The sequence below is a fragment of the Maniola hyperantus genome, chromosome 26, assembly GCF_902806685.2.
Source record: "Maniola hyperantus chromosome 26, iAphHyp1.2, whole genome shotgun sequence".
In the NCBI taxonomy this organism is placed as follows: domain Eukaryota; kingdom Metazoa; phylum Arthropoda; class Insecta; order Lepidoptera; family Nymphalidae; genus Maniola; species Maniola hyperantus.
Window position 1 is genome coordinate 950,482 of NC_048561.1, and position 20,628 is coordinate 971,109.

The 20,628-nt window shown below is 37.7% G+C and overlaps 1 protein-coding gene and 1 long non-coding RNA gene across 6 annotated transcripts in view; both read left to right on the forward strand.

The window, feature by feature from the left end:
- LOC117994055 (uncharacterized) overlaps positions 1 to 20,628 on the forward strand; it is a 30,346-nt gene that overhangs the window by 6,758 nt on the left and 2,960 nt on the right. The window contains exons 1-2 of one of the 5 annotated variants that reach the window (XM_069507465.1): positions 19,031 to 19,047; positions 19,694 to 20,135. The exons of 3 other annotated variants lie outside the window; for them this stretch is intronic. In XM_069507465.1, the coding sequence (XP_069363566.1) occupies positions 19,784 to 20,135 (352 nt within the window). In that variant the 5' untranslated portion in view covers positions 19,031 to 19,047; positions 19,694 to 19,783. Of the gene's footprint in view, positions 1 to 19,030; positions 19,048 to 19,082; positions 20,136 to 20,628 lie in introns of those variants that run through there. One more of the 5 variants, XM_034981929.2, reaches the window with a different exon arrangement.
- LOC138404208 (uncharacterized) lies at positions 4,280 to 8,270 on the forward strand. The gene is made up of 4 exons (XR_011238232.1): positions 4,280 to 4,638; positions 4,753 to 4,947; positions 5,653 to 5,708; positions 6,280 to 8,270. It is a non-coding gene; the product is annotated as an uncharacterized lncRNA (long non-coding RNA).

Here is a 20,628-nt window from a genome sequence, read left to right on the forward strand (position 1 = left end):
TAGAATACATTCAGTATCTGTGTACTTTTTATTTTAAAGAATATTAGCCATGTTAAATGACTAATATTCCCCTTTCCTCTCCAACTAAGCGTCAGGCTTGCGCTAGGAGTAGGTACGACAATAGTGCAACGGGAGGGGTTTGAACCGGCAACCTTTCAGTTTTCAGTCCACTCCTTTTCCGGTTGAGCTATTGAGGCTCTATACCTACTTTACCGTAGTTATCTTAGGTATAAAAATGGGAGGGGAATTTTTAAAACAGGAATTAGTCCCAGAGTATTGACTTTCCTCAGTCCGTACAAAATGAGTTCTCATGCGCCATTTTAACTCTTGTGTCAACAGTCATGTCAAAAGTACGTTCACGTTAAATTATACGACTCTGGCAAATTGATGTGCCATAAAGCGTATGTGCCGCTGAGAGATTTTTAATTATTATTAACTAGATGATGCCCGCAACTTCGTCCGTGAGTATATATGATTAAAAAATCCCGCGGGAACCATGGATTTTCACGGGATAAAAAATATCGAAGCTATAATCTATTTTTAGCCAAATCTTGTTTGTTTTTGCATGAAAGAGTAGCAAATATACACATATAAACTATCACACTTATAATAATATTAGTGTGAAAATAATTATTTAATAATTGTCATATTGGTTTAATAAAAACTGTCATAATATTATATGCCTCAAGTTAGCTCGCCACCATCTAAAGTACCTACCTACCTAAGCATCAGTCTACAGTTTATAACACAACTAGCAGGTGCCTGCTACTTTAGCTTTTGAAAGAAAGAAAGAAAGAAAATGAATTTATTTGTTGTTGGTGTCACAGATAAAAACAAAGTATAAATGTAACATTTTCATCTGTGACACCACCCTAAATGGGTGTTCAGCTCAGCATAATGTCCTGCATCATATGCGTTAACACACGTCATAAGATGCAGGACGCTGATTTTCATTTGAATTTGAAAAGAAAGAACGAAAATCTTTTCGGAGTTATGTGCGTTTTTAAGTAAGGAGTTACCTAGATAATTAAAATACATATCACTTGCTTTGACGGTGAAGGGAAACATCGTGAGGTGTGTGAAATGTGCCAATCCGCACTTGGCTAGCGTGGTAGGTAGACTATGGACAAAACCCTTCTCACTCTGAGAGGAGACCCGTGCTCTGTAGTGAGCTGGTGATGGGTTGATCAGGAGGGATAAAATAGGGGTTTGTCCACGCGGACGAAGTCGCGGGTTGTTGATACATAATTTTGATCAGAACAATTCAAAATCTGTCCCACTGTGCACCCCAATCAGTTCATAACCTACGCCATGTTGTAAGAGCGGCAACGTCGCCTTCGCCCGCAGGAGGTGGCCATATTGATCAATTCTATAAATGGACTGGCTTTACCTGGATCGGGGGTCCTTTGAAAGTCAGCCTGTTTTTTATTCGTCTGGGATGTATGAATGAATAGTCAATAGATAATAATAGGCTCAGATAATAGGTCATCACCTTTTATATGATAAAGAAATGAAAACAGCAGGGCGATTGTCTAAAACCCACAGGTGTGATTGCGGTCAAGCGTTTGCCTATAATGAATAAAAAAAATAAAATAAAAACCTGCATCAATCATTATTAAAATCTCAATTGTTCTGATTGGCTGAATTTGTGCGATTCTTGTTGCAACAATGCATTATGGCCAATAGTGAGCGAGCATTAACCAATCAGAGATGATTGCGATCGTGACATTGTAGCTGTCAAACAACCGCGGTAGGGCCACTGGTTTGGAAAAGTGTCAAGAATTACAAATTCGATAGATGGCGATAGTAGTTCTTTAGGTATCTTAACTAAAGCGCGGTTTAGACTAGAAACAACTGCTTGCAAGTTATTCCGCAAGTACTTGCAGAACTGTTTACACTACGAGCAATATTGTACACGTACATACATTTGTGACTTGCGGCAAGTCCAGCAAGTTGCACAACTTGCGGAAGTGAGCTTGAGCCTTGACGTGATTGTTTACACGGTAGAAATAGCTTGCGGAAGTCAACTTCTGCAAGTTTTGTTGCTAATCTAAACCTCGCTTAACACAAATTACAGCTGGAGGCTGGCGCTGTAAGTTGTTTGTTGTAAAAAGTAGGTAGGTAGGTATATGGGGAACCCTATAAGTATACCTACCTACCTACTTTTTGGGGTTCCGTACCTCAAAAGGGAAAAAGGAACCATTATACTATGTTGTCTGTCTGTCAAGAAACCTACTTCCCGTACTTCCCGTTAGTTTCCTTTCCACTTCCCGTGAATTTGTAGTTAGGTAGTAGGTACTTACATCACTAAAAAAAATGTGCTCATGAACAAATAATTAGTACCTACTAGCTGATGCCCGCAACTTCGTCCGCGTGGATTTAGGTTTTTAAAAATCCCGTGGGAACTCTTTGATTTTCCGGAATAAAAAGTAGCCTATGTCACTCTCCAGGTCTTTATCTATACCCATGCAAAAAATCACGTCAATCCGTTGCACCGTTGCGACGTGATTGAAGGACAAACCTACAAACAAACAGTTTCGCATTTATAATAAGGGTACCTACTGATAGGGTAACATTTTAAAAAAGCCAAAGGTTATCTCTACAGGGGGCGCTCATTGGGTTTAAGGTTGCCACCCCCTAGGTTATTTCTAGTTAATGTTGGACCTTTTTTATGACAGAATTAATTTATTTAATACTAGCTTATTCTCGCGACTTCGTCCGCTTGGACTACACGATTTTGAAAACCCTATTTCGCCCCTTAGGGGTTAAATTTTCAAAAATCCTTTCTTAACGAATGCCTACGTTATAATAGCTATCTGCATGCCAAATTTCAGCCCGATCCGTCCAGTAGTTTGAGCTGTGCGTTAATAGATCTGTCAGTCAGTCACCTTTTCGTTTTATATCAGTACCCTTATTATAAATGCGAAAGTGTGTTTGTTTGTTGGTTTGTTAGTTTGTCCTTCAATCACGTCGCAACGGTGCAACGGATCGATCTGATTTTTTGCATGGGTATAGATAAAGACCTGGAGAGTGACATAGGCGGGACTCTTTGATTTTCCGGGATATAAAGACGTGTTAATCCAGGGTATAATCTATCTCCTTTCCAAATTTCAGCCAAATCCATCCAGTAGTTTTTGCGTGATTGAGTAACAAACATCCAAACATCCACACTTTCACATTTATAATATTACTAGCTTATGCTCGCGACTTCGTCCGCGTGGACTACACGAATTTCAAACCCATATTTCATCCCCTTAGGGGTTGAATTTTCAAAAATCCTTTCTTAGCGGGTGCCTACGTCATAACAGCTATCTGCATGCAAAATTTCAGCACGATCCGCCCAGTAGTTTGGGCTGTACGTTGATAGATCAGTCAGTCAGTCAGTCAGTCAGTCAGTCACCTTTTCCTTTTATATATTTAGACTAGAGGATGCCCGCGACTTAGTCCTCGTAGATTTAGGTTTTTAAAAATCCCGTGGGAACTCTTTGATTTTTCCGGGATAAAAAGTAGCCTATGTCCTTCCCCGGCATGCAAGCTATTGCAGTACCAAGTTTCGTCAAAATCGGTTAAACGGATGGGCTGTGAAAGGCTAGCAGACAGACAGACACACTTTCGCATTTATAATATTACTAGCTGATGCCCGCGACTTCGTACGCGTGGATTTAGGTTTTTAAAAATCCCGTGGGAACTCTTTGATTTTTCCGGGATAAAATGTAGCCTATGTCCTTCCCCGGGATGCAAGCTATCGCTGTACCAAGTTTCGTCAAAATCGGTTGAACGGATGGGCTGTCAAAGGCTAGCAGACAGACAGACACACTTTCGCATTTATAATATTATTATGGATGGATTAGGATTTAGATACTAAATCTGTTTAAATGATGGTGGCAACCCTAGTGGGGATGTTTACTTGCACGAAGCGGCAACGTCGCCTTTCTCTTGAACCGCGCGTTGTCGAGTCTCAAATAAACAAGCTGCTATGTGATTCTCTAAAGAACGGTTCAACGTTGCCAACATCGATGCGGTCTGCGAGGTAACATCGTACAGATCGACCAGGCCAGCAACGGTTGTAAATTAGTGATTCTGTAGTGGCTTTAAGCTCGTCGGCGATCTTATGGTTGAGACGGGCTCTACGATGTTGTCTCGGATGAGCCAGTGATGTCATCCTATTTTTATTTTCATACCGATAAAAAGTTACGATTACGAAATATGGCATTTATAGTGAGTTTAAAATTCATTTATGATTACCTTTGCTATTTTTATACAAAGTTAAAGCAATAAATGCAAAATACTATGAGAAATTATCATTATTTAAAAAAATCTTGGACATAGGCAGGAGACCTTTGCCTTTGTTTTGCATCATTAAAAAAAAAGTTGCTTCCCGCCGTGCAAGATGTCAGTCAGCACAAAATTAAAAATGGTATTGGTAAATTAATGATCACCTACACCCTTGAAAAACGATTACTCGACAAAAAACTCTAGTCTTAAAACAAACTGCACGTAATAAATCAAGTGGTTAGTGGAGCACTTATAATTCCTTTACTGCCATGGTGACTTCATTGGTCGTCACAACAACTCAACAAATAGTGCGTGAACTTCGTCTTTGTACGTCGTTTTATCGTGTTTTGTTTTAAAATACAAGTAAGTATTCAATTAAACTTAATTTACTCCGATATCAGTGGTTTTAAACTTGTGTCAGACTGCCTATCAAACTGTTCTTTCGGTGCTGACCAATGATTTAATTATAAATTTCAGTGCCTCGCAATATTGCCCCATCCACTGCTCAACTTGAAAAATTGTTCAAATTTATGGAGCAAAAACCATGGTTAGCAACTGGGCACGCTCGCACTGCCCTTGCTAGAGACCGTAGTCACCAAGCATCACCAAGAAGTTGGACAATATTGGATGAATACAAATGGCTGCATCAAAACTTGGCAACAATAGCAAAAGGTATGTAAATATTATTTTCAAAGACACAATCTACTTTCTAAGCAGAGTATAAATGTTAGTATCTACCTAGTGTTAAATGTTGTCATACAATACAGTATTGGAAAGATAAAAAAGATGATGCAAAGAGAAAATGCAGTAGCATGGTTATTGTTAGAAGAAAGAACAGGCAGTGGTATGGATGAAAATATAGCAGTAGCAGATCTAAATAATCTTGAGCAAATACCTAATAATTGTTTCTCTTATGGGTGGAGAAAGTTTTGCAACAGGATAGGAAGATTTTGAATTGTCTGTTATCTATGTTATCTCTATAAATGAATATTTAAATCCTGTTGGAACTCTGCTTTTCTGAGATAAGAAGTTGTCTATGTCAATTTCCGGGATGCAATCTACCTCTGTACCAAATTACAAATAAATGCATAAGTGGGTTAAATAGATGGCCCTTTAAGAATCCTGTGGGAACTCTTTGATTTTCTGGGATAAAAAGTATCTAGCTTATGTCCGTCCTTGGGATGTAAGCTAATTCTGCACCAAATTTCATCGAAATTGGTTTAATTTTTGGACCGTGAAAAGCTAGCAGACAGATAGACTCACTTTCGCATTTAAAGTTTAAGTAGGTATTAGGTATGGCTATAGTATGGGTACGTAATTAATATGGAAAATTATTTAAAATAATAATATAAAGTACTATTTTTTTTCTTATTTCAGAATGATATATAAATGATGAAAGTTTACCACACTTGGAGAGTTATTTCGAGCCTGCGGTGTGTATAATATTTTTATATATTATATCCGTACCATTATATAAATGCGAAAGTGTGTTTGTTTGTTGGTTTGTTAGTTTGTTGGTTTGTCCTTCAATCACGTCGCAACGGTGCAACGGATTGACGTGATTTTTTGCATGGGTATAGATAAAGACTTGGAGAGTGGCATAGGCACTTTTTATCCCGGAAAATCAAAGAGTTCCCGTGAGATTTTGAAAAACGTAAATCCACGCGGACGAAGTCGCGGGCATCAGCTAGTCTATACTAGCTTTTATACCTATGTATAAAAGAAAAAGGTGACTGACTGATCTATCAAAGCACAGCTCAAACTACTGAACGGATCGGCCTAAAATTTGGCATGCAGATAGCTATATAATTATGACGTAGACATCCACTAAGAAAGGATTTTTGAAAACTCAACCCCTAAGGGGGTGAAATATTGGTTTGAAATTTGTGTAGTCCACGCGGCCGAAGTCGCAAGCATAAGCTAGTATAAAATATACCTACGGATTTTTTTTGACTAGTTAATTATTTCAACTCTTTCATAATATCTCAACTGTGGCTGTTGCAGGCGAAGAACTCACAAGGGAGATTCATCATCATCATCATCATGATCAACCCATCGCCGGCTCACCACAGAGTACGTACGGGTCTCCTCTCAGAGTGAGAAGGGTTTTGGCCATAGTCTACCACGCTGACCATGTGCGGATTGGTACACTTCACACACCTTTGACAACATTATGGGGAACTCTCAGGCATGCAGGTTTCATCACGATGTTTTCCTTCACCGTTAAAGCAAGTAATATTTTATTACTTAAAAAGCACATAACTCCGAAAAGTTAGAGGTGCGTGCCCGGAATCGAACCCCCGACCTCCGATTAGAAGGTGGACGTCCTAACCACTAGGCTATCAGGGAGATTATATTTAACTAATTCTCGTGAGCTGTGATAGACTTGTGGTTAGGATGTCCGCCTTCTAATCGAAGGTCGGGAATTCCATCCCGGGCACGCACTTCTAACTTTTCGGAGTTTTGTGCTTTTTATCCAATATCACTTGCTTTAACGGTGAAGAAGAAGATCGTGAGGAAACCTGCATATGTCTGAGAGTTCTCCATAATATTCTCAAAGGTGTGCGAGTCTACCAATTTGCACATAGCCAGCGTGGTAGATTATAGCCAAAACCCTTATCACTCTGAGAGGAGACCCGTGCTCTGCAGTGAGCCGGCTATGGGTTGATCACGATGATCATGAATTCTTCTCAAGCAGTGGAAGACACTAAAATTCCTGAGCCTCTAGCAGTTGAGAAGCTTTTAAATCCTGTGGGAATTATTTAATTTTTTTCTACCAAAAGTCTATAACAAAACCTGTCTGTTTTTCTATGGTAAAAAAAATGTTAACTAAGTTTATATTGCACTTTTATTATCTTTTCCACACAAATATTAAAAACAAATGAACGAGAAATGCAATAAAATATATTATAATTAACTATTGAAAAACACTAACACACACACGGTATAAGATATAAAATGTATATAACATTAAAATATATGTAAATAGTTAAGATTAAGATAAGGAATAAATAAAGGCTTTGAAATTGAGAATCATTTAAATCTACTCTTTTATTTATTATTGCATCTGTCTTGCACGCCACGAGCGATTAGCAAGGAGTTCTCGGCACCTTTGTCCTTCTTCTAAGCCCTCTGCTCTGCTTTGACGAGGATTCCTTTGCAGCATGCTCATTATCGTATGTTCTTCTCGGATTATGTCATTTGGAAATGACAACGCTGGTAATGTTGTAGTATGTTGTGTAAAACGTGCATGCAACATGCTAAGTATAATGAATCTTCTGGCCACCATCCCTGGGTCATAATCGCTATGAACTAGAAGGCATCTAAATCTTCGTTTTAAACTCCAAATAATACATACACCACTGCACGACTAGCTCTTGATGTAGGGGAGCAAATCCCTTTCTAACATTGCCACAAGTTCCTCCGTGATACTAAATATTCTTACATAATACGTCTGTCGAGAGCAGACGAAGACCACGTATTTGACAACCTTTTGCACGCCTTTTTATTTTGTATTCCTCTTGTTTAGCTTCTTCTAATAAGAAAAATGTACTTGAGCTGAGGGAGCAGCCATCTGAAGTGAAAAACGATAAATAGTTAACTCAGATATTTTTTTTATCATTTAATTATACTTACTATAGAAAATAACAAAATAAAACTCACATTTTCACCTTTCTTTTAAAGTTTTTCTATGTTTACAACGAAATTTAACTCGTGCATCGATGGTGCATCGTAGAGAAAAGCTACACCGGAGACGCTTTTCCGTTTGACACATAGAATCGAAGGCGAGGGCGTACGATGTAGTCGAAGGCGAGCAATTAGAATAGCAAATTCCATACATAAATGTCAAAAACCCGTTTCCTACATCGATCACACTCGCTCGTGAAGCGCTAGTGTCGCAAAGGTGAGTCGAACGCGATTAATAGAATAACAAATGTGCTACATCTAAGGAAACATCCGATGTGCGACCGATGTAAATATTATTTTACCTTAGAGAATCACACTGCGCTCGACTGCTAAATTGATTTCCACATTTCGTAAGATTGTCTAAAACCTGCATCAATCATTATTACCATCTAGATTTGGCTGAGTTTGTGCGATTCTCTCCGGCCGATGCAGTTTTTTTCCTTTTTTTTTTTAGAATTAGCCACATAATCAAAATAGGTAAGTACCTACCTACTTTTTAGTATTACGTAGGTACCTACCTAGTCTTGTAGGTAGTATTTTGAATTTTCGCTTTTTCCTTGTATTCATTCTCTAGTGACTGTTTTCTAAGGTTGGGACAAGGTGTCGGAAATGAGCGTACGACCCGAGCGTTGGTTTTGGACTGATTTATTAAATGAATGCATTCAGATACAATATGTATGTGTACTTATGGGCTATTATATAGATATTACTTAGGTCACACTGTACACCTCCCATGGGGTGGTAAAAAAATTATTAATAATTATTATTACATAATTTTTTTCTTAATAGCTAAACACAAAGTAGGTACAATACAAATTATAAAAAGTACAAATAATGAAAACGTAGTAGAACAATATACTTCTTACATCTAATTACAATATTCTCATTTTTTTCTTATTCATATTACAGTTAATCAGTAAAATATAGTTTTGTTCTGTTCTTATGAATAATATCTATTTTTCCATTAGTATATTCTATTTTTACATTAGGTGACAAGTCTTCAATTACCTTATATGGTCCTAAATATAAATCTGACAGTTTATTGCCTGTTTCATTTTTAATTAAAATTAAATCGTTAGGCTTATATTTTATAGGATTAACATATTTATCGTATCTAGTTTTTTGTCTAAATTTACTATTTATTAAATTATTACGCGCTTCTGTTTGTGAAACTTGCAAGCGATATCTCAACTCTTGAGGATAGTTATCATGATTGTATAGAGGTTCTATCTTCGTTGAAAGATTGCTTGGTAGGATACATTTTTTCCCATACACTAATTCAAAAGGTGTAAATTTTGTTGATGAATGTACAGTTGTGTTATACGCAAAACACCAAAAAGGAAGCCATGTACTCCACAAATCTGGTCTACCTTCTGTCTGTATTCTTAGAAAACTTCCTAAGCTCTTATGCGAGTTCTCTAAAGCGCCTATACTTTCATGGTGGTATGCCGTTGAATTTAATTGAGAAATACTGAGCAATTTACAAACTTCTTTAAAAGTTTCCGATAAAAATTCAGATCCTCGATCTGTTCCCACAATCGCTGGTGTTCCATGAACAAGGATAAAATTATTTACAAACACCCGCGCTACTTCTGTGGCTGTTTTTGTAATGAGTGGAAATGCGCATACGTATTTTGTTAATTCGCATTGTAGCGTAAGAATATACGTATAATTATTATAATCTCTATCTAAGGGTCCAACTATATCTAAAAATATTTTTTCAAAAGCTGAATGAGCTGTTGAAGTAATTACCATAGGTTCTTTCACCGTAGTGGTATATTTTTGTTTTTGGCACTTAGGACATTTTTTCACAAAATTAATTATGTCTTTTTCCAGTCCTGGCCAGAAATAATATTTCTTTATGTTATTTAACATTCGTCTGATGCCCGCGTGGCCACTAGTGGGCAAAAGATGAAAGTCGTTTAATATAACTTTTTTATCATCTATATTATCTACTCTATTAACGTCCTCTAAAATACATAAACGAGGTCCTTTCCATTCAGCTGTATTTTTTATCTCCTCTACTAACTTCTTAACAAATATATTATTGTTATTATTTTTTATAAAATATACTTCTTTTATATTTATTCGTTCACAAAATTCACCTAGCTCTCTCACAAATGCGGCTCGCGTCAATTGCGATTGAGAAGCAGGGTTTATATATATCGTCATTTGACTACTGTCATATGAAAAAATATTATTTTCGAAGTTAATTTTATTTTCTTGACGTATTTTCTTTAAAATTTTCTCGTCTATGAACCTTAATTTAACTGCATTCTTTGGTTTAATATGAGTATCTACGACTATTGGCTGATCAGACCTGTCGTCGGTAGAGATCATATCATCCGAAGAAGCACTTGTATCTAACCGTTTTCTTTGTGCACGCGTCATCACACATACACTATCACTCATCTCTTTCAAATCTTTAGAACTCATAATCACTCGAGATAATGCGTCTGCAGCCACATTGTCTTTACCTTTCACATACTCTATCAAATAATCATACTCTTCCAAAGTCAATCTAAATTTAAGCAACCTACTCGAAGGGTCCTTCATGCTAAATAAATAAATTAAAGGTTTGTGGTCGGTAAGAATTTTAAAAGTACGACCGTACAAGTAAGGTCTAAAATATTTTACTGCCCAGACCACAGCTAAAAGCTCTTTTTCAATAGTCGGGTAATTCTGTTCAGCTTTGTTAAGACTTCTACTTGCGTAAGCAACTGGACGTCCATCCGAGTTTGATAAAATTGCACCTATCGCGTAACCTGATGCGTATGTGTGAACAATGAACTGATTGCTTTTCGAAAAATTAGGGTACTGTAGAACTGGTGGTGTTATCATACATTCCTTTAAAATATCGAAAGATTTTTGGCAATTACTATCCCATATAAATTGAACCTTTTTTCTGCATAAAAGATTTAAGTTGTAAGCCTTTTCGGCAAAATTAGGTATAAACTTTCTATAATAACTAGCTAATGCGACGAATCGTCTCACCTCGTCAGCATTTTTTGGGATGGGGTAGTTTTTTTATGACATTAATTTTTTGAGGGTCGGGTACGATGCCATCGCCTGACACTACGTGTCCCAAATAAAATAATTCCTTTTTGAGAAAATCACATTTTGCTGGATTTAATTTTAAGTTAACGTTACGTATTCTTTCAAACACTTCAATTAAATTTTTGTTGTGATCTGACAAATTTCGTCCAAAAATAATTAAATCATCGAGGTAACAGAGACATTTTTCATAGGACAAACCGGCCATTGCCATATTCATCATTCGTGAAAACGAACTTGGGCTTGTTTTAAGGCCCATAGGCATTCTAGTCATTTGATATTGGCCTGAACTAAAAGCTGTGTATTTTCTACTAGCTGGATCCAGCTCAACATTATAAAAACCTTGATTCAAATCTAAGTGGGTAAAGTATATACAACCTGATAATGAGTCTAATATGTCTGTTATATTTGGTAGGGGAAATTTGTCATCAATAATACAGTTATTTAATTTTCTATAGTCAATAACTAATCTCCATTTTTTCTCCGTACTCGAGATCGATTTTTTCGGAACTAATAGAACAGGACTAGACCATTCACTGTTACATGGTTCTATTATGCCTTGTTTAAGCATCTTATCGATTTGTTTATCCATTTCATTCTTTTGCGAATGCGGAAGTCTATAAGGCTTGGAATACACCGGTGTCGTATTGGGTTTTAAAGAAATAGAGTGCTTATAAAGCTTAGTAGTGGTAAATTGGTCACCTTCAAGGTAAAATATGTCGTTATATTTTGCACATATATTTTCAATGCTAGCTTGTTCTTCCAAATTTAAGTGATTTAAATTTAATAATTTGAATAAATGTTTCACTCTATCTGAGTCTCTACAGGGATTTTCAAACAAACAAATATCATAATCACTGGCCTCGTGTACAATAGGCTTTATATCCTGTAAATAAAAATCGGTTTCGGTAGTATTCAAAACTCTTATTGGTATATTCCCGTCCTTAGGTGTTACTAGCATGTTCGCTATAAAAATTCCGTCTTTTAATTCGGATGCGCAGACTACGCATTCTTCAGTCATACTAGTACTAATGTAGTGAGTAGATTCAGACCTAGCAGGTATAGTCAAAAAGTCGGGTTTCTCAACTTTAATATTATTTAACAACGGTAATACATGTTTTATTCCATTATAGTTCAATGTTAAAATGCATTTTTCTAAATCAATATGAGCTCCGTATAAAGAAAGAAAATCTAAACCTAAAATTCCATTAGCCGTACACGGTAAAGAATCGAATACATAGAACTCATGCGGTAATTGTACACCGCTTGGATCAGATAGTGTCAAATAAACAGAGCCTTTCGCTTGAATCTGACCTCCCACGCCGTTGATTAAAATACGGCTTTCGCACAGAGGTGTATTATTACATGTTATTGTTTCATTATTTACCGCTGATATGCTGGCTCCCGTATCTAATAACCAGTAACATCTTCTATTGTTCAAATATAATTCTACGTACTTTATATTATTGTTTAAGGTTAATATAACATTTTTAGTCTCGAAAAAACTGATTTTGGTTTTCGGAAGATGTTTTTGGTTCCGATTGGGTCAAAACATTTACAGCTCGATTAATTCTACTCTCTCGATTTCCATAATAGGTATTATTAGTAAACCTACCTCCGCGACCTCGTGTTATCCCACGAGCGCCGCTCTTTTTTCCTCTCGAAGAAGAATAATAGTGTGCCGGAGCCTGATGCATCGGTGCTCGTCCTCTGCCTGGTACATAATATGATGGTCTTGAACCTGTATACTTACGTGTATTCCATCTACCTGTGTGATTATTAAAATTCCTAGACCGATAGTATGTACGATGCTTCATGGTTAATAAATCACCTGTTGAAGGGGAAGGGTTCGAGATTTCTTCATCAAGGGCACCCTGAATCGCATCCTTTAGCGAGTCGTAGTTCCGGGCTGTAATTACTGTGCTAAGTGTTCTATTTCGTAACCCGTCGGCAAATTTTTTTGTGACGAATTTTTCATTTAAAGGCTTAAGTACCGCATATGTATTTGAATCACCTTTTGCCTGCGATATTGTCAGGTCAACAAAAAGTTCAGACATTTCTTTCGCGTAATCTTCTATAGATTTACTATTTTGTCTTAGCTGTTGTATCTTATTTTGAATAGCTATAGGCGATTTTTGTGGCAGTAACACACGCCGCATATCGCTAACCAAGTCATCGATGGCTGTGTAATTTGACTGTAATTGCAATTTGGCATTTTGTGACAGTCTACTTTTTAATATGAATTGAATAAGATTATTTTTACAATCGGGATGCGCAAGCAAAGAATCATAGTATATAATATTGTCAATTAATTGCTTCACAGACTTTTCAGAGTCGTCGATGACTGGCAGTAATTGTAATGCTACCTTTAACTCGAATTTTGCCATATTTAAATTAACTAAACTCATGTCTGGACACCGTTAAAAAATCACAAATTATTGGTATTATGTCTAAAATCCCTTAGTTTCACTAGTCTCTAATTTAAATGTTCACTCAGGTATTAGTTTAAAATTTATCTTCACATAAAAAACACTATTAAACTACGAGAAAACTTCGCAAAACACTTTACACTAGTAGTAGTTTATCCTAGGGGTAGTAAAATATCACTGTCCACAAGGTTTAGCAGCGCGGCAGTTTTCACAGGAACTCATTGTAACTGGTCCTTCACTGCGAGATCGCCGTGAGCTTCTAAGTACGTGTTGGCTTAGCTGGCTCCTCATCCAGTTTTCATGGCATTTCTTGTAAAATTTAAATACTAAGTATAGTACTCCCAGTAGTAAAATTGTACATATGATGATCATAACTATGTTTATTGAAGAAATGTGCCAGCGAAATTGTTCAATATCGGCGCTGTTTTTATTGCCGTTTTGATTAATAAATATATCTTCTTTCTCGACTTTTGAGTTTCACATTTTGTATTATTATATTTTGTTTGAGGCCTTATCCGGTTATATGTTACATTGCAATAATTATTTTGAGTCCTTGAGTCCGCGTGGCAGGATCGCCATCTAAGGTTGGGACAAGGTGTCGGAAATGAGCGTACGACCCGAGCGTTGGTTTTGGACTGATTTATTAAATGAATGCATTCAGATACAATATGTATGTGTACTTATGGGCTATTATATAGATATTACTTAGGTCACACTGTACAGTTTCAAGGTTACGCAACGATGGTAGCATTGACTTATATACCTAATACCTATTACTTCGTATGGACAGGGCCATTGAATAAACAAAATGGCACCGACTCAGTGGTGCTTTGCCACCAATGCAACCTCAGTGACGTCTGGATTTCAAACGGGTCGTTTATTAGTATCTAAGAGGTGCTGCTGATTTTTTTTTTCCAAAACCGTGAAAAATTTAGTTCGCTTGACCATATCTTGTCAGTTATATCGATGCGATGGACGGTAGATATAGTTCGCGACAGGTTGAGATGTCTATCGGGGTATGAGGCAGGGGGGGACACCCCGCACACCCGCTCTCGCCGGCACCGGGTCAACGGGTGTGCGAGACATTCGCTCCTCGATTGCCATCTCGACCTGTCGCCGAGTATAGTAACTAGTCATGATTTGGTTTAGGCGTAGACAAACAGAACGCGTGGTGGCTAAAAGGATTCAGTGAAGGTATTTAAAGTACTTTTACCATATTGTTATCCGTCGCTTTTACCGGTATTTATATACCGGATAACGATATCTAAATAACGTTATGGATGTATGGATGTGAATATCGTTATTTTTAACGGCGTATATTTTAGCAACGTTACGAAAAAAATACCGCTCGCTCCGCTTGGTCTGCACTGGGCCCTAGTCGAGTACCTCTTCCATAAGAACTTACCTATTTAGAGAGTGGAATAGAATAGAATAGAATATATTTTTATTCGTGATTTTGAATCGTCAACTTTTGACGACCTCCCTGGCGCAGTGGTGAGCGCTGTGGTCTTAATAGTGGGAGGTCCCGGATTCGATTCCTGGCAGGGGTTTGGAATTTTATAATTTCTAAATTTCTGGTCTGGTCTGGTGGGAGGCTTCGGCCGTCGCTAGTTACCACCCTACCGACAAAGCCGTGCCGCCAAGCGATTTAGCGTTCCGGTACGATGCCGTGTAGAAAGCAAAGGGGTATAGGTTTAATAAAAACTGCCATACCCCTTCCAGATTAGCCCGCTATCATCTTAGACTGCATCATCACTTACCACCAAGTGAGATTGCAGTCAAGGGCTAACTTGTATCTGAATTTTAAAAAAAAACTAGTTTAATAGCACTGGTTCGGAATGCCGTTCCTACCGAGAAGAACTAGCAAGAAACTCGGCGGTTGCTCTTTTCAAGTGATCAATTTACAATATTATTATATCATACTGTACAAGCAATTGCAGCCCCGTGCGTTGCTGGAGCGAGTCAAATCCAAGCTTTCTTATCGTTTACATAGTCTACGACTGTATAATTTGCTTTTAGGTAGACACTAGGTAGTAAAGACAACATTATAGACTCGCCCACACTCTTGTAAAATATAGAATAACATAAAATTGTAATTATGATTCAACCTTAGATAATTCGTAAACATACCTAACTCACATGGTTACATTTGGTGCGAACAACTCATCGGACCAAAAATAGGTGTTGGCGCGAAATACGGTTTCTTATTGGCTTGTTTTCGTTGTAAAATCTTTTTTTAGACACATAAGTAGGCATCCAAATATTTGGACCTGTCGCGGACTACAGTTAGTAGGTAGTCACGATTTGGTTTAAGCGTAGACAGCCAGAACGCGTGGCGGCTAGAAGGATTCAATCACAATTCAACGAAGGTACAAAGTACTTTTACCATATTTTTATTTGTCGCTTGTACCGGTATTTAGATACCGGATAACGATATCTAAATAACGTTATGGATGTATTTGTATGGATATCGTTATTTTTAACGGTGTATATTTTGGTAACGTTACGAAAAAAATACCGCTCGCTCCGCTTGGTCTGCACTGGGCCGTAGTCTATTACCTCTTCCAGAACTCTAGCACCTAAGATATAGTATAGAGAGTAGGTAGACACTAGGTAGTCAAGACAGAACATTATAGACTCGTCCACACTCTTGTGAATAGAATAAGATAAAATTGTAATTATGATTCAACCTTAGATAATTCGTAAACATACCTAACTCACATGGTTACATTTGGTGCGAACAACTAACTCATCTGACCAAAAATAGGTGTTGGCGCGAAACACGCTTTCTTATTGGCTTGTTTTCGTTGTAAAATCTTTTTTTAGATACATGAGTAGGTATCCAGAAATATTTTTAGAGGTGTTTTTCGATTTTTTGCTTGAAAACATGTTTTCAATATCGTTATTTAAATTATACATAATATTATTATATTACATATAGTACCACGAAATAAGCCTACAATTATTCGTTTTTAGTTTCTACTTCCGACTTACATAATCGTTCTAAAAAATTGTAGGGTACTAGCTGCTGCTGATGCCCGCGACTTCGTCCGCGTGGAATTAGGTTTTTAAAAATCCCGTGGGAACTCTTTGATTTTCCGGGATAAAAAGTAACGTATGTCACTCTCCAGGTCTTTAACGGATTGACGTGGCAAAAAATCACGTCAATCCGTTGCACCGTTGCGACGTGATTGAAGGACCAACCAATAAAGCAGCAAACAAACACACTTTCGCATTTATAATATGGGTGCTGATGTTATCTACTTCTAACTTATATAATCGTTCTAAAAAAACCGTCAGGCTCGCGCAATGAGGGTTCCGTACTACAGTCGTATTTTTTCGAGATTTTTGCACGATAATTCAAAAACTATGATGCATAAAAATAAATAAAAATCTGTTTTAGAATGTACAGGTGAAGACCTTTCATATGATACCCCATTTGATATAGTCACTCACTTCGAAAGTTGAAAATACTAATTATTAGTTCATGACCACAATTTAATTTTTTGTGTGTGATCTAACCCTAAATTCACGGTTTTCAGATTTTTCTCCAAATATCAGCTATAAGATCTAGCTACCTGCCAAATTTCATGATTCTAGGTCAACGGGAAGTACCCTGTAGGTTTCTTGACAGACAGACAGACAACAAAGTGATCTTATAAGGGTTCCGTTTTTCCTTTTGAGATACGGAACCCTTAAAAATATAGGAAAACCCACATGACGAAACCGTCTTTTTTTTCAAAAATCCCAAAAAAAATGACCATCCATGATTCATGATAATTTATTATGACGCGCGGACGCAACGTGCGTCACCGTGACGATACGTGACGAAACGTCAGCTGACCAAATATTGTGCCGTTGTTTCTTGTTTATAAATAACTAAGTAGGTAGGTATCTCTACATAGTCCATACTAATATTATAAATGCGAATTTGTGTCTGTCTGTCTGCTAGCTTTTCACGGCTCAACCGTTCAACCGATTTTGACGAAATTTGGTACAGAGGTAGCTTGCAACCCGGGGAAGGACATAGGCTACTTTTTATCCCGGAAAATTTAAGAGTTCCCACAGGATTTTTAAAAACCTAAATCCACGCGTACGAAGTCGCGGGCATCAGCTAGTATAAAATAAAGTCGCTTCCCGCTGTCTGTATGTATGAAAGAAAAGAAAAGACGTTTATTTACAAAACTGTGCCACACAAACTAAGAGCTGGTAAAGTATGATTGTATGAACGCATAGATCTTTTAACCTACGCAACGGATTTTGATGCGGTTTTCACCAATAGATAGAGTGATTTAAAAGGAAGGTTTATAGGTATAGTTTAATTCTCAAAAAATTAGAGATCCCTAGGGAAATTGAAATAATGTGAATTAGGTCGGAGGAAATCCTCTCATTTGAGAGTTTCCGAGGCGTGCGTCACCGTGACGATATGTGACGAAACGTCAGCTGACCAAATATATTGTACCTACCGTTGTTTCTTGTTTATAAATAACTAAGTAAGTATAAATTATAATTAAGTACCTACCTACGTATAGTACGCGACGCGTTATGTGTCCCGCAAATTACTATTGCGCTGGAACTATGTCTAATTAACATCGAAATGACCTCATTTTGACGTCAGCCGAAATAAAAATATACCTCCCATCAGCTCGAAACTTTAGTGCCGACGTCACTAAAACGGCGGCCACGCGCATTAGCATTTTGCGGGACTTATACCAGGGTTGCGGAAATCTAACAGTACGAGAAATGATATATTTTATTTCTCTGCCCCGTAAACGGTATGTTATCCCCTTGTTATCCAATGCGATATAAAAACCAAGATGGCCGCTGCGCGCAAGACAGAGACGAAGCTATAAGTTAAAAAGGGACAGCTTACTGCGTTACTGCTCTCACTTATAACGCTGTCTCTTTCGTTTGAGATTGACATTTTGCGATGCTTATTGTAGTGCGAAAGCTGGTTGATTTTTGAAATGAAAACTTTAGTACTTCGCGTGATTTGAAAGTTGAAACTCGATGTAATGAAAATAACCGGTCAAGTGCGAGCCGGACTCGCACACGAAAGGTTCCGTACCATCGTACAAGATGTAGATGTAGACGGCTATCCGCATGCCCATTGCCCAGCACGATGCCTCCAGTAATTCGACAGTCAGTCGGTCACCTTCTTAGGGTTCCGTAGTGAACAAGGTACCCTTATAGTTTCGCCATGTCCGTCCGTCTGTCCGTCCGACGGTCCGTGCGTCCGCGTTGATTTAGGTTCTTAAAAATTTTGTGGGAACTTTTACTAACCAACTTTTCAAAATTTCCACCACACTCTTGGCCTTTACCAGAAAGTACAATCAACACCCTAACGACAGAGAAAACATTATGTTTGAAAGAGACAGCCTGCATCGTAACTGCTCTTACACATAACTCTGTCCCTTTCTGATATCGGAGCCATTCGGAACAAAATTGATACGGTTGAAAGCGGTCGAAGAATCGCGTTGCCAGTCACCATATTGATGTTTCGGTAAAAGTGTTTTTTGGTATCTAAAAAAGTGTTTTAAGCTAATAAGTTAGTTACTAAGTGCTGCAAGTAAAATATTTATGTGTGTAGTAATTCTTGTAGGTTTTCCATGTAGTTACTAAACGTAGTATAAATCGGTTTTAGTTACATAATTCTTACGAGGACGCGACGGAGTGACTTTATTTTCGTTTATTGCAAGCATATGCAAGGGTTTTGATAATCGATAAAATCGGGATATAATATCGTGATATCGATTTAAATAGTTATCGATATATCGTTAATAATCCGATTTGAATATTCATACAAAGGTAGCTATAGTAAGCGACAGGTTGAGATGCCAATCGCGGTCTGAACGCCCCGCACACCCGCGTTCGCCCGCACAGGGTTTGTGCGGGGGTGTTCGTCACAGAGGGTTTCGTTCCCGATTGCCATCTCGACCTGTCGTGGACTATTCATAGCAAGTCGCTTACGCGTTTCTGCTAAAAGCGACTTGTTTGACTCTTTAATCTAAAATATATAAAAGTAAAGGTGACTGACTGCCTGATTGACTGACTGATCTATCAACGCACAGCTCAAACTACTGGACGGATCGGGCTGAAATTTGGCATGCAGATAGCTATTATGACGTAGGCATCTGCTAAGAAAGGATTTTTGAAAATTCAACTCCTAAGGGGGTGAAATAGTGGTTTGAAATTTGTGTAGTCCACGCGAGCATAAGCTAGTAAAGATATATTTTTGCAATCAAAAGCTAACTTATCACTCGAATTGAAAAAATAACTAACGAATAGCGTGGACAGTTTATTTAATTAAAAAAAAAACTGAAAAAAAAAAACTTAAAATGAAACGAAAGTCTAGTCTTGTATGGAAATACTTCGAAGATGCAGCTAAAGATCAAGCCAAGTGCCAACTTTGCGGACGCCTCGTACCTAACAAGGGAAAAAATACTAGCAACCTTCGAAGTCATTTACTGCATCAGCATCGGGAGCGGTATGACAAGCTATATGGTGGTGTTACTAATAATAAACCCACCAGGAATGATAGTCTCGCAAAAGGCACTCCTGTAGCGAGAAAGAGGTTGCTTCCTCGTCGACGGTTGCCAGACACGAAGGTGAAGAAGGAACCTGAGGAAAGCACATCTAGTACATGCTATGAGGTGCTTGCTGCAGAGGTGTTAAAGGACTTTGAACGTGGTAAGGGACTGAAAAATATAGTCTACAAGTCGTAATTAAAAAAATAGGCCAAGTTCGAGTCAGACTCGCGCACCGAGGGTTCCGTACTGCAGCCGCATTTTTTGCGACATTTTGCACGATAAATCAAAAACGATTAGACGTACAAATGAATAAAAATTAGTTTTAGAATGCACAGGTACCGCCCTTTCATATGATACCCCACTTGATATTATAGTTATCTTAATTCGAAAATTGAAAATACTAATTTTTAACCGACTTCCAAAAAGGACGTGGTTTTCAATTCGACCCGTTTTTTTTTAAATGTAGGTACCTACACCGATTTTTTCGAGGTTTCTGGACCGTTTTGCAAATTATTTTTTTAATCAATAGGGATGTTTCCATGGTGGTCCCATAAAATATTCTGGATCCAACTCCTTAATCCTGATGCTGCAGGGTCACTGCCCGCCTAAGTTATCAAGATTCAGGAAGTGTTCATAGTGAATTAATATTGCAG